This window comes from Planococcus citri, chromosome 3 (genome assembly GCF_950023065.1).
Source record: "Planococcus citri chromosome 3, ihPlaCitr1.1, whole genome shotgun sequence".
NCBI classification, from domain to species: domain Eukaryota; kingdom Metazoa; phylum Arthropoda; class Insecta; order Hemiptera; family Pseudococcidae; genus Planococcus; species Planococcus citri.
The window spans coordinates 53087525-53103538 of NC_088679.1; the positions used below are offsets into that span (position 1 = coordinate 53087525).

Genomic DNA, 16014 nt, shown 5'->3' on the forward strand with positions numbered 1-16014 from the left:
CAAATGATGACTTTTTTTATTGCGAACATCTCATACATGTTGCAGTCGAATTAGGGACGAGGTTCGCATTCGCAACACATATGGCAAGGCGTTACACGTCGTTTTACCGTTGCAAACCATTGAAAAGACATTACAAGTTGAATTCTTATATTTCAAAGAGTTAATGGTGTCTCCATTATGCAGCGGCAAGTAATGTTTTGTTTCGCGTGTGTGTTTTTTTGGTTCTTTTGTTTTTATCCTTCGTTGTCTACGACGTATTTTATAAGCCTCGCGCTTTTGCAAACATTAGAAACGCATTAGAGAACTTCACAAAACCAATGCGTTTTTTTCCCTTCTCTAACAACAAACAACACGCCATCGCCATACCGTTGTATTTTCTCCATTTTCGTCTCTGATTGAAGTTTTTTCGAAATTATTACGACCAAAATGGTTAATTTAGCGTGGCAGCGCGTCGCTCGTTTGGTTAATTTCAAACATAATTAAGATACGGGTTCTTGAGATTGTACGAAGAATGAAGAAGTTGGGTACTACGTACCTACTTAGTATACACCTAGTCCACATTTCGAAAATGACTTTTTTCCTCTTTGTTTTTGGTCTTGTTCTAACTGTTGCGTGTTTTTGGAAAATAGTAAGTATTGCAGCTGTACACAGCACTGCAGACAAAATAATAAAATATTTTATTTTTTTCCGTCAAATTTAACTCAATTTTCCAACTTTTATGTGTCGTGTCGATGAGTTCTACATACGCATACAATACATCACGCGTCATTTCTGAATAAATATCCGTCTATGTGCAATTTGATATACTTTATATGCGGCTATATTTGACAACTTGGTACTTATTGAAATGACGATACCTGCATTGCCTACCTGCTAGGTACATAAATAAATTACTTGACTGAAACAGGCACAAAATGTTTTTTTGACATGAGACGAGACGCTCTCCACCAACGTCTGATTTTTATACTCTTTAAATCGACTTTCAGCAATGAGACATCCAAACCAATGGAAACACTTTTTTAAAGGCAAAAATACATCATTAAGATAGTCGAATTTAATGTTTTGATTTTTGACAAATTTTTGAAAGTTCAAATTTGGTCTTTTTTCATGAAAAAGTCAAAATTTTATCAAATCGAGGTAAAAGGCTTTAATTTGATTTGAGACTTCTTTCAAACCTTCCGAAGCGAATGATGATATGTACTTTAGAATTGTTCAGCGGCCTGAATATTTTTAATTTGAGGAAGCAGAAAGAAATTTAGAGAGCGGGATTTCATTTTAGGTGATTTTCATGGCAATTTTTCTAAAACTGGAACATCTAAAAATTCAGTGAAGGCTCCAGGACAACTTGGAACCCTCATCAAAAGATTTAGGGGGTGGGGGGGGGGGTCAAAAACAAAGTACATATATTTCATATTAATTTCATTTCAACCTTCTACCTCATCAATTTGATCGAATTTTTTTTTTACAAGAAAATTATATCGGTTGCAAGTGCTTAAAAATTCACCAAAAAATTGAATACATTCGAATTTTTCAGTACGTTTTAATAGTTTTAATTTCTACTGAATGGAATAACCCATCGAGTACCTCAATTTCTTTAATTTAAAATCCTCCTCTTTGAATCCATCATTCCTAACTGTCACCACTTTCAAAGGACCATTTTCTCGAATAAATTTGTTTCCAGAAGTTCTTTACTTGTCCACTGAATTCTCGAGTCTGAGTCTGAGTTCCAAAATTAATATTCAATTTCTTGCAATTTAGAAACAAAATAAAAATGTTAAACAATTTTGATAGAGAAGTAAGATTTTTTTGTAATATTGGCAAATAAAAAGTAAGACCGTTAAGAAAATTATGACAAACAAAAAATACATCTTTTCAGGATTTTGGAAGCAAAGCAAGATTTTTCTGCAATTTTGAAGGGAAAACAGGTTTTTTTTTGGCAATTTTGACAAAGAGAGAATACTTTTCACTTTTGTAAAATGTTTTGATGATTTTAGTAAAAAAAAACTAATTTTTTTGCAATTATTGTGAAAAACCCCATATTTTTAAGCAGTTTTTTTGCGACAAAAAACCCAGGCTTGTTGAAAATCTTAACCAAAAAATAATTTTTTCTGCAATTTCAAAAAAAAAACTTTTTGGATATTTAACTGAAAAAGGATCAGCAATTTTAATAATTTTGACAACAAACATGGCAATTTTTTTGAAAAACACTACACTTTTCTCCTGGGAAGTTGAGCAAAAAAAATTCAAATAAAAAGGTCTTTTGTGCTACGCATTCTGAATAATGAGGTTTGATAGGGGAGTGTATTCGAAAAATTGTTCATTCAGAGAAATGGCAATTCGTGGTTTTTCCATTCGGGGAAATATTTGGTCGATACGGTAATTGGAGCTGGGCCCACCCACATTTAAAATTTTCAAACGACACCATTTTGTAATATTTCAAATGCACATATCCTTCCGGTTTGCATCATTCGTCATCATTTTTTACGATCTCTGCACAACATGAAAAATATTAAAAGATCAAAGACCCATCATGCAATTTTTGTATGATTTTACATGAAATTGCCCAGTAATAGTACCTAGACCTTAATTTTACTTTCTTCAAATTTTTATACCTACAAAATTTCAATTTGAAATTTTTCAAATCTTGACTAAGTATTGATTTTTAATCTACATTTCTATGTACCATAATGGCTTTAGATTGAATCACTTTTGAGCCTAGTTTGGCAGTTTCGTGAAAAATTCCAAATGCGAAAAAATATCTAATGATGCTCCTTCAATAAGAGCGCCCATTTCACGAGACCATCAAAACGTAATCGTAAGAAAATTGTGCAAAATCAGATCACGAGAATTCATTTTTGGTTCAAGTTGATAGGGATTGAGCAATTCGTATGATTTGAACTCGCGTATTTACGGCAAACTGGTTATGCAATTTTATTAACATCTTCGAAATACTCCAGTTTTTGTGTAACCGAGATTTGAAGGCAGAACAACACCTCACTGTTATGTTAAGCCGAGCAAGATTTTAATCAAAAATTTGTCGCTTTCTATGTTGGTTTGAAAATCGTACTTTCAGAATATTTTTAGATCCGACTCCTACCCAGTTTTAAAAACAGAATTGAAAAACTTATTATCATTCAACAAAACTAAATTCTAATTATATACATAATGGGAAACTTTCAAAGCCAGCAATATGGCTCACAAAACATAAACAAATTTTTCATTTGAGAAAAAAATCCAGTTTTTCTTTCCAAGATGCATGAAATTTTGAAAATTTTCATCGAATTTTCGTCATCGTTGAAAAACGCCATTCTATACTTTCCATAACAAGGAAAATTTTTCGTTTACGAGACTCGAATGTTTTCATTCTTAGTAGCAATTTTTTGACAGTTCGAGTAATGCGCAAAGTTTGAAACTGAAATTAAAATTCCGTCGATAAAAAAATTACCCAACTAGGAAAAGATGGCTGAAAGTAAATTCAGCCAAATTGAAAGGTAATCTTGTGTTTCGAACTGACATATGTTTTTATCGAAGATAAGTAAGGAAAATAGAGAGAGATGTATTAGTTCTTTCAACGTTCACGTCAATATATCAAAGTTTTTGCCATATTTTATCTGATAAATAATTCCATTTCACGAACGCGAAAGTTTTTAATGAATGTCGTGTCATCTTGTTGATGTAGAATATTCCTTTATAAACGTGTAAGTATGTAATACTAAAAGTTGCCAAAGAAAGTTTAATTTCTTATTCATTGTTACACTGACAACGAACGTGTAACAATACACATATGCAGTGCACATACTCGTATGTACAAAACAACACAAGAGTAGCCCAGACCTTTTTTTTTCGTATTCTTTTCCTTCTTCGTCAAATGTCTTGCTTATATGTACTATAATACCTGGTTAGATACTAGATAGATAGGTAAAATACTATAACTATGTTATTTATCCAAAAACTATGAAAATTTCATACTTACGTTTATCGAGAAAACGAAACGTTCCGATGAAACCCGTACAATTGTTGCTTTTATTTCCGCTATGAAATTGTAAAACCAAAGCCGGCACCGAGCTATAAAGTACATGAGGAATATCTGGATATCGGCCACATAAAACGCTATCCCACTGAGTATATTCGTTAATTTTACCATCTTCGTCGTGGGCATAAACTTTCAAATAATCGCTATCCATGCATCTGAAACAAAAAACGAAACAATTTCCAGTAAAAAATCCGCCTTTCTACCGCTTCTACTTTTTTGATACCATTTTCTAAAATCATTTTGCGATTCTTTATACACCATTTGCGAATTTTCGTATAGAACCATGATAGACACGAGTTTCTTCATCGTGTTGCTATGTATAAAAGTTTAACACCGTTTATAAAACGTTTTTGGAATTACAATTTTTTTTTCAAACAGGGTTCTACTATGTATCCTAATTGAATTTTGGAACGTGTCAACGAATAAGTCTTTGGTATATTTTCGAACAAACGTACAGTACCGAACGCCGAATCCTATAATTTGTCACTAAAAAAGTGCGTACTGTATCTTGAAATTACATTGGCGCAAATCGACGAATGAAATTTTCTATTTTCCATCGTTCAAAGAAGAAACCATAAATTCCTCGCCAATTGCTGCCAATCAATTATTTTTACCATTTTATTCGCGACAGATCACAAAAGCTCGTACAGATTTCACAGCGAGATAAAAAAATTCACAATTACCCAGTGGTATCTAATTATCTCGCTTGAAATTCCCTTCATCGGCGTGCCAACAAAAGAAAAACACCAGACCATAGTTAACGAGATGAAAATAATAGTGTCTGCAAAAAGAAGATAGCACCGAGCAAACCTTTTCTATACCTACCATTTCAATGATTGTAACCATTTTGATTATGGATTCGAATACCTACTGCAGGTAGCAAGATGAAAAAATAAGTTTTATTTTTTTTTCAATGTGTGGCTATTGGTGGAAACTTGAGCTACGGTAAAGTAGGTTAAAAAGTGTTGCCCCTTTGAGGGCGATTAGAAGTAGCCTATACGAGGCATCGTTATACAAGAATCTGTACCTTTCTTATTTTTTCTATCTAGTGGGTAGTGTGTACCTACCTTACATATCTATTCCTGATTTCAGCATCTTATGGATCTACCTCTGAGTATTCTTTTTCACGGACAGTAGAATCATAAGCTTTATTAAATAAATATGTACTCCTAGATACTTATGCGGAAATCGCTCGTCACTTTTCATTCTAGAAAATATGACTTGATAAAGCAAACATACTTATTGAAAAAATGTATGCGTACTAAAAAACTAAGTATTACACAATCATCATGATCAAGTCTTTTTTTCAGATGCGCATTTTATCTTCTACGTAGTACGCATACTGGATTATCAGGTGTACCCGTAGCCCCAACAGAGGACCTTGGCAAACGGATCAATGACCTTGCAGGCAGGCAGACAGGTCAATGACATTGAGGCAGACAGACGACCTAAAGCAGCCAGACAGGCAGACACATGGGTCAATGACCTTAAAAAGCCAGACAGTTCGACAGACGACCTTGAAACGCCAGGCAGACGGGTTAATGACCTGAAATCTCACAAAGCCTCCACCATTCTTAACAAATCGTTTATTAACATGTGGATCTGTTTTCAAACGAATTGTTTACGTATATTGATTCAATTCTCAGTGAATTGTTCGTGAGAGTAGATATTAATTCATTTAAGGGAATCATTCGTGAACGAATCGATTAATTTTTTTAAAGAACCGTTTGCGAACGAATAGATTAATTCTTCAATTTTGAAATCAATTTGTTCACGTGTGATTCACCAATAATTATTCAATTCGTTCGCGAATGATTCACCAAAAATTATTCAATTCGTTCTTGAACGATTCTCAAAAAATTAGGTAAATGAATATTTGTTCGCGAATGAATCACCTATACGAATCAATTCGTTCGCGAATGATTCACCTAAAGTTAAGTAAATGAATCGATTCGTTCGTGAACAAGTCACTTATACGAATCAATTCGTTCGCGAATGATTCACAAAGAATTATTCAATTCGTTCACGAATGATTCGCCAAAAGTTATTCAATTCGTTTGTGAACGATTCACCAAAAATTATTCAATTCGTTCGTGAACGATTCACCAAAAATTGAGTAAATGAATACATTAGTTCGCGAACGAGTCACCTATACGAATCAATTCCTTCGCAAATGATTCACCTAAAGTTGAGTAAATGAATCGATTCGTTCGCGAACGAGTCACCTATACGAATCAATTCGTTCGCAAATGATTCACCTAAAGTTGAGTAAATGAATCGATTCGTTCGCGAACGAGTCACTTCTACGAATCAATTCGTTCGCGAATGATTCACAAAGAATTATTCAATTCGTTCGCGAATGATTCGCCAAAAATTATTCAATTCGTTCGCGAATGATTCGCCAAAAATTATTCAATTCGTTCGTGAACGATTCACCAACAATTATTCAATTCGTTCGTGAACGATTCACCAAAAATTGAGTAAATGAATATATTCGTTCGCGAACGAGTCACCTTCACTTATACGAATCAATTCGTTCGCAAATGATTCACCTAAAGTTAAGTAAATGGAACGATTGACTAAAAAATTCAAATCATTCGCCAATGATTCATCAACTATTAATAAATTCGTTCGCGAGTGATTCACATAGAAATCAATCAATATGTTCAATCGTCAATCAGTTGTGAATGATTCGATTCAATTCACATCACTTGAAAACAGATCAATTCCTATACAACAGTTTCTCAAAAACCGAACCAATCGTAAATTAATTGATCCGTTTACGAATGATTCACCAAGAAATCAAGCAATTTATTTGATCACCAATCATACGTAAATGGTTCGATTCGATTGTAAACAGATCAATTGCCATACAAATGTTCTGAAAAAAGCGATTCAATTTGTTCGTAAAAGATTTGTATTTGAAGAAAAGTCGGTTTTCTTACGCATAATGCGTGAGTGTTTTTTGATGATGCTTTAGAAATACGAGGTGCAATGGTAAGTATTGGTACGTATTTCTTAAAAAATTGGGCAAAGGAGTTCAAGAAAAATTGAGCACTTTGAAAAAAAGTCATTGATTCAGAGTTTGATTCCTTTTTAGAAAAATTTTGAAATAAGTTGGCTTATTTTAGGTATAACTCGCTTCAAAATGAGTTGAATTGACTTATTTTCAAAAAGATCTTGCTCAACTCTACGAACTTTTTGAACTGACATCCTTCGATGTTAACGAAAGCAACCCAGATCGAAAGAACTTGTGCTAAAACCCCTGTATGTATCCAAAGTACCACAGTACTGGGTGCTCAGTTCAATTTTGGCAAATTAAAGAAAAAATGATTTTATGGCAATTTTTCAAGTTTTATGCGAATTTTTGGTTTTTAAACAAAGTGAACTATTGAATAACAAAAAATGTACCTCCACCAATAACTGCTCGAAAATGTTGAAAGCAGCCTGACCAGTATTTTGATTCGAATCTACCCCAATCACAAATTGGGTTCTTTATTGCATTTCGAATTGTCGAAATCTACCAGTACAAATCAACAAGAAAACGCACAATGCTACTACGAGTATTTCTTTAAAATACCTATTCAGTGACGAAACACATTTCGGAAGCCGTTTCGAACAAGGATTGGCTTTGTCAAATGACAGAAAAAAATATTCCAACATTTTTAACTGTCATTCTTCATTAATGTCTGATTCAAATCAACTTTTTATCTGCATCCGTATAGGTACATTTATGCGCTTTAAAATTACCATAAATTCTGAAATAGAAAAAATTTCGTAGCAATTTACACTTCGTATCGTTTCATTATTTTTTTAAAATATTCCTGTGATTGTATAAAAAATTTAAAAATTAAAAACTGAAAAAAAATGCAAGAAAAATTGATTGAAAATTCAAAACATTTTTTCTTTTCAATACAAAATTACTGCTCCAACTCGTAACGAAGTGAGGAAGGTAAAAATTCATTAAAAATCAAACAAGAAACTCGCATAAAATATTCGTAAAATTACCTATAAAAATATTTATTAATTTTTCACAAACTTTGATGTTTTACTTAGTAACCGAGTTTAACTTGCGTGACACGATTATGTATTTAGCCAAACAACTCAAACAATAAATAACTAATCAGAAAGAATTATTACGTTCTACTAAAATTGAGTAGGTAGGTATATCACCCTTTTTTCAAAACGTCACATCGTCGTTGGCTCACAATATAATGGAAAGAATTACAAAAATTGTTGACAGAAGCCAATCGTCGTCGTACACAAGTTTGATCGTATTCTACCTACATAGGCCAAGTTTCCAATGAATTGACCGATCAATTCTCTTTTTCAAAGTCACCACATGTTTTCCATTTAATTGCATTTCGAGAGTTCAAAAGCATTCAGACATAATACATCCAGACAGATGGTCGTAGATATATTGCGATACTCGAGGGCTTATAAACTTTATACAGCCTACAAAAAATTTACTTTTTGGTGAAAAAAAAAGTAAGAGACGAACGACCTAACTTTTTTAATAAAGCAGGTGAGCAAGCTCTGAAAGCATTTTGTTAGTTTTAACGTGCATGTGCACTTTTTTACATTTTCCTAATGAAGTTTCTTTTTTTCCTTTTTTAATGTCTCTAGCGAAGGCCTTTAGGTACTTCTTTCTGAAATTCTCACCGTTCGCGTTGTTATACCGAAACCGATGCTTTTACTGAATTAATTGCAAACAGATAGCCTTAAGGGGTTTCGGAAAGATGGGCATTAAAAATAAGTTAATTCGTTCGACTGTATAAGTATAAAATAAAATTCTGAATTTATTATACCTACCCAACCAACTAAAAGGTACGTACTACGTATATTCGAATTGATCAGCAATACAAAAATTCAAATTAACTTCTCCACTAATAAATATAAGTAGGTATATACTTTCATAAAGATTAGCTAGCTAGTTAGGTGCTGCGAAATTTCAATTCATTTCTCCTTTTAATTTCTTTCGTTTTTCATGACACTATAAAAACGAAAGTAGCAAAAAATTAAATTAGTGTAAGCCAAGTAAGCATCACGAAATTGGTAGGGTTTTATTATTAATGGTTGAATTTTATTATACCGGTCATTTTCATTTTGACATTTCACCTTTTTTAATACTTATAACCGTACACTTTCAAAATAATAGCGCATTTCCTTAATTAAAATATCCCGCTTTAGTTTATTTTTGATACCAATTTAAATAATTTTCATTTAGTCGCGATTAATTCGTTTGGTATTCGTATTGTGCCAGGATTATGTACACTACAGGTAGTTTGTATGGAAAAATTAATTTTCTATGTAGGGTATACAATACACTACCTACCAACCGACCTGTCCACCTATTTGTATGTTATACAGAGTGAAATGGATTACCTACCTGAAATACGAATTTATTTCGTGGTTTTTTTTCATTAAGGTAGTTTGAATTTTTATCAATATCCGGTCTTCGGACAGCAAAAGTAAATATATCATTGTTTTATGTTACGAAACATCATACCACCCACCCTTCTTTATCTACTTACAGTAACTTAATTGATTTTCTTCCGAAATCCATTTGACCACTTTGCCTGCCAAATCAGTCTTCTTTACCAGCACGAAGTTCATTAATTCATACTTGTGTATACGAAAATAACGCCGACGTGAAGTATAATTTACAACTAATACACGAGAATACAACAAACGTGCATTTAATTTTAAGTACACGTGGTACCCGCTTTAATCGAATTATATAACCGTACCTGAAAAAGCTGCTTTTCTTTAATGTGTGTTTTGAATAATATTACTTACCTACTAACTCAACTCACACTCATACTAGAAGTTCAATGATGTGGTGATCGACAGCTCTACTTGTACAAATAGATATCAGTTTCGTATCAAGTTATACAGTAGTTTGTGATAAAGAAAATTATCGGTTTACAGTGAGCCCTCTATTGATGATTTATGCGACGTACATAACGTTAATGAATCCCCTTTGAAGAACCGTTTGCTTTGTTATTGTGTGTGCTTACTAGCTTTACTCCGTGTGTGGGTACAAATTTGAACATGTGTAATATTAATGACTAGAGTATGCAAACGTAACATCTTTTTATAGAAGTAGGCAGCGCGAGGTTGATATCTACGGTTTCCAAATAAGTACATATTTTAATTTTTTCAAAAATTAATGATGTATTTGGTGTTGAAAATAATGTAAAATTCGAGTCATTATTTTTAATTATTTATTTCATCGTAAATACGCGTAATTCTTCGTATTATCGCGATACATTGTATAGGTTACAATTCCGAGAAGTCAACAAACATCTCCGATGACTTTTAGATTTTTCTACTCGAATTCTCCGCGATTCTACTCGAGTATTATTACCGTTTAACGTTTTCCGATCGCATTATGGCGATTTTATTTCGTTTTATTTTATTGTACATTTTGTATTAGTGTAAATATGTTCGAATACATTTTTTATTTCGAATTGTGCACCGTATTTCAATAGGTTATGGGCTACAGACACGCTAAACTGTGCCTTTCGAGATAAAACGCTAATCGAGATGTATTTCGTTCCGTTCGTTATCTAATTCGTATTCGAAGGTTCATGTGCGGTTGTATTATTCGAAAATTAGATCGCAGTCGTTAGCTGTTGATATCTAATCGCGCGTTATCATTCGATGTACAGAGTGTGGATCGCAGTTGTGACCTGTTGATATCCATATTCGCCTAATTGTATCATGGATTATATCAAGGGTATAAAGCCTCTGTCCTGTTCCAGTGATTGGCCGTCATGGAAAGATAAAGTGCTCGACGTACTCGCCTTGTTTAATGCCGTGGACATCGTCGAAGGTAAATCAACCTGCCCCGAAGAACCAAAAACGACCGATACCGCCACCGACGCGGCCAAAATCGCTCGAAATCTCAAGATGTCAACGATCACGCTCATTGCGTTGAGATTGAGATTTTCACGGCTGAAATAGAAGCTTCAATGAAATCGTACGCGGAAGCTGTTCAAAGCCAACCTCGTTCAAATTTGAAAGACCCTATGGACTCCGCGATCCGTTCCATAGCCGCTAACGATGCGCCGGATTTACGTTCAAGATCTCCGGGAAAGCGATCAGACATCGATAAGTCTGATATTTCGATTCGATCATCGATCAGCAGCAGACGAGCTGCTGTTACGTCGCCAGAGACACGTCGATATCTCTCTGGAAAACCCTACCAACAAAAACGTCAGCTGTCTACATCACGTAAATGGAGACAGCTCTAGAGTTCCAGCTCGCCGGATGTTTGAGTTCGATTCACTTGACATCTGGCATACCTATTCGAATATGCTGACGCGGCGATTTGTGGATCCAGGTAGCTGATCGAGTTACTTATCCGAGTTCATCGCCGCTATCGAAGCATCTTTAACATCGACCGAATTCGAGGAAACATGATTATCGTTCATCATGTTAGATTTTTGAGTAGTTATTATTGCTCGATAATTCTCGAATTAGGGAAAGTGTTGAAAATAATGTAAAATTCGAGTCATTATTTTTAATTATTTATTTCATCGTAAATACGCGTAATTCTTCGTATTATCGCGATACATTGTATAGGTTACAATTCCGAGAAGTCAACAAACATCTCCGATGACTTTTAGATTTTTCTACTCGAATTCTCCGCGATTCTACTCGAGTATTATTACCGTTTAACGTTTTCCGATCGCATTATGGCGATTTTATTTCGTTTTATTTTATTGTACATTTTGTATTAGTGTAAATATGTTCGAATACATTTTTTATTTCGAATTGTGCACCGTATTTCAATATTTGGAGTAGGAAAGTAAAATAAAAGTAAAGAAAGTAAGTAAGTAAAAATGAAATGGCATCTCGATGGCTTGGTATAAATACCACGTAAGTCCAAAATCCTATATTTTTCAGGAGAACAAAAAAACGTTTAAAGCATTCATATTTTGTTATTTGCTGTTTTAGATTGCATTATTATGTTATAGAGGTCTTAATGGTATGGCCTGATGATATTTCACAGGTTGATAAAATAAAATTAGTTGATTAAAGCGCTTTGGATGGACATACGAGGTTTCTAGAGATGACATACGAGATTTTCATCGTACTTTTGTACGACTTACGTGGTTTTTAACAAGGACTTACGAGGTTTTCAAATTTACAATTAATGAAATTCATGTACTTACCTCGTAAGTCGGACTTACGTGGTTTTTAATGTTGGATTTTCACCGATTAGAGCGCTAGGATGCGTTTTAGACTTACGAGGTTTTTAAATTCGGATTCCTCGTTGTTTTTTACTAAAGAAACCACAAAAAAAGCATTTTTGAAAAAATCTGGACTTACGAGGTTTTTATACCAAGCCATCGATCTGTTTTTTTTTTTTTTTTTTTTTTTTTTTAGCTTACATACTATAAATAAGCTGGTTTTTTTCAATATTAAAAATACGTAGTTACAAACATAATTATTCAAATTACAGTAAAGACGAACGTAAAATTTTTTCAAGAAGCTAGTAATACACAAAGTGTAACTTAATTATCACGTATTGGTACACATCTACTACATGTTCAAGTATACATTCTTCACATTGGGTACTTGAAAAACGTGTAATAAGCGTTTATTGTTATTTTTTAAAGTAGGTATCAGTAAGTGTGAGAGATACGTAGCGTCAAAAGCAATGCACACGTCGCATTCAATACACCAAAGAATCATATCCAGGGACAGCTTATAATATGTGTAGCTGGGACTCTAGTAGTGAATGAACGAGATTAATAGTAGGTGACTGTGTTCGACTCATTAATCCAGCAGCAACTCATTCACATCAAGTTCTTTTCAAATTGGCTCGCAATTTTTAAAAACATGCCCCTTCTTGTACAAGCTTCTACAACCACTTTTTCAATATTCGATCTCCGGATATGCACTTCGATCAGGAATGGGCATCGAGTTTTTTAAAGAGTCACTCTTTAGAACACTCTTCTCAATTCCACTCATTTTTGATTTTAGCTGTTCATCTTAGATGCGATGTGAGCGATAGATCGCGTATCAGTATTTCAAACTAGCTCAATGTTTAAATCAGTGGGTGTGTTCAGACCCAAGTTAGGACCTGTGTTTGTGACAGACACCGTTTCAATCAGTGGGTGTGTTCAGACCCAAGTTAGGACCTGTGTTTGTGACAGACACCGTTCCAATTAGTGGGTGTGTTCAGACCCAAGTAAGGACCTATGGTCGAGACAGACACTATTTATGTAAATCAGTGGGTGTGTTCAGACCCAAGTTAGAACCTGTGTTTGAAACAGACACCATTTCAATCAGTGGATGTGTTCAGGCCCAAGACAGACACCATTTCAATCAGTGGGTGTGTTCAGACCCAAGTTAGAGCCTGTGTTTGAGATGGACCCCGTTTCAATCAGTGGGTGTGTTCAGACCCAAGTTAGGGTCTGTGTTTGTGACAGACACCGTTTCAATTAGTGGGTGTGTTCAGACCCATGTCAGGGTCTATGTTTGGGACAGACACTCTTTCAATCAGTGGGTGTGTTCAGACCCAAGTTAGGACCTGTGTTTGTGACAGATACCGTTTCAATTAGTGGGTGTGTTCAGACCCAAGTTAGAGCCTGTGTTTGAGATGGACCCCGTTTCAATCAGTGGGTGTGTTCAGACCCAAGTTAGGGTCTGTGTTTGTGACAGACACCATTTCAATTAGTGGGAGTGTTCAGACCCAAGTCAGGGTCTGTGTTTGAGACAGACACTGTTTCAATTAGAGGGTGTATTCAGACCCAAGTTAAGACCTGTGTTTGTGACAGACGCCGTTTCAATCAGTGGGTGTGTTCAGACCCAAGTTAGGACCTGTGTTTGTGACGGACACCGTTTCAATTAGTGGGTGTGTTCAGACCCAAGTCAGGGTCTGTGTTTGAGACAGACACTCTTTCAATCAGTGGGTGTGTTCTAGGGTGGTTCAAAGAACAATAGAAAAAACTTTATGTTTTAATTTTTTGAGCTTACCCTCTAGAAGTGTTCCATTTGGTTAGAAAACACTTCACAAAAAATTTCAGGGCAAAAAAATAATATTTAGAGGTCGCGCACGAGAGTTGAAGATTGAGAAGGTATGAGCGCATCGAGCGAAAACTTCCCACGGTTGCGCGCCGGGAAATGCAGCGTTACGTTCCCTCGTTGGATCGAAGTAGTATTAAACAACGTTATCTCCTCTACAATGTATGATAAGTAAGGCTAGTCATTTGTGGGCTTTTTTAGATGTTATTAATGAAGATTCAATGGCAATTTTTCAAATCTGAAGCTCATTAAAGGAGGAAATACAAAAGATTTCAAAAGTACAGAAAAAAGTATGAATTTAGGGTAGTATTACTACCTATATTCTATTCTACTTGGTAATTAAAGGGGAAAAATGTACATATAGGATAAATTTAAGTTCAAATACGAATATTTAATAAGTTTCAGCACTTCAAGTTGATGTTTTATTGACTATTAATAATTTTAAAGCTGTTACTTTTGAAAAGTGGAATTTTTCAATTTCTAAATTCCAAATTCAGGTCCAAATGAATTCTACAGCCAAAAAATCATAATCAATACTTTCGAATGGTTGTTTTAAAAATAAAAAAAAAATATATTATCACTTAATAAGTTGTGGTGGGGATGTAGCTCTTAGTATAGTTGCGCCGAATCAACCCCGTCAAGCTTTGTTGCGTTTCCCGCAGTGCCGTCGTGGGAAGTATTATGCTTGCGAGCCCTCGTTGCTCTCAAAATTCAACGCTTGTGCGCAACCTCTAAATATTAATATTTTTCAACAAACATTTTTTGGAGTCTTTTTTTCATCAAAAGGAACAAAATTAGGGGGTAAGACCTTGAGATTTCAAAAAAAATGTTACATGAACCACCCTAGTGTGTTCAGACCCAAGTTAGGACCTGTGTTTGTGACAGACACTGTTTCAATTAGTGGGTGTGTTCAGACCAAAATTAGAACCTCTGATTGAGACAGACACCGTGTCAATCAGTGGGTGTGTTCAGACCCAAGTTAGAACCTCTGATTGAGACAGACACTGTGTCAATCAGTGGGTGTATTCAGACCCAAGTTAGAGCATGTGTTTGTGACAGACACCATTTCAATTAGTGGGAGTGTTCAGACCCAAGTCAGGGTCTGTGTTTGAGACAGACACTGTTTCAATTAGAGGGTGTATTCAGACCCAAGTTAAGACCTGTGTTTGTGACAGACGCCGTTTCAATCAGTGGGTGTGTTCAGACCCAAGTTAGGACCTTTGTTTGTGACAGACACTGTTTCAATTAGTGGGTGTGTTCAGACCCAAGTCAGGGTCTGTGTTTGAGACAGACACTGTTTCAATCGGTGGGTGTGTTCAGACCCAAGTTAGAACCTCTGATTGAGACAGACACCGTGTCAATCAGTGGGTGTATTCAGACCCAAGTTAGAGCATATGTTTGTGACAGACACCATTTCAATTAGTGGGAGTGTTCAGACCCAAGTCAGGGTCTGTGTTTGAGACAGACGCCGTTTCAATCAGTGGGTGTGTTCAGACCCAAGCTTTGACTACCTATAATATGTACTGGACTGCTAGCCCAATGTTAAATTGACGGGCCCAACATGTCCGCTCTATAAGGCTCTGTTTCCACCCTCCCTCACCCCACTTCAGTGGAATTCACCCATGAAAGTGTCCGTACAGAGCCTCATAAACCGGTATAACGTTATACATGTTGGTCCTGCGACCTTATCAATTTCACATGTAATTTAACCAGGTGCTAGCAGTACAGTGTTATATGGCCAAATGACCCAAGTTAGGACCTGTGTTTGAGACAAACACCATTTCAATCAGTGGGTGTGTTCAGACCCAAGGTAGGACCTGTGTTTGAAACAGATACATTTCACAAATTTGTCTAACAAGGGAGGTACCTACATATTTCTACCCGCATCAGCATTTTTGAATCAGATTAGACACACAGAGGACATCACAATACTTACACTA

The 16014-nt window shown here is 35.1% G+C and overlaps 1 protein-coding gene across 3 annotated transcripts in view; it reads right to left on the minus strand.

The window, feature by feature from the left end:
- LOC135840474 (suppressor of lurcher protein 1-like) overlaps positions 1-16014 on the minus strand; it is a 275632-nt gene that overhangs the window by 33183 nt on the left and 226435 nt on the right. For all 3 annotated transcript variants that reach the window (XM_065357040.1, XM_065357041.1, XM_065357039.1), the window contains one exon: positions 3974-4188. In XM_065357040.1, coding sequence (XP_065213112.1) covers positions 3974-4188 — 215 coding nt within the window. The remainder of the gene's footprint in view (positions 1-3973; positions 4189-16014) is intronic.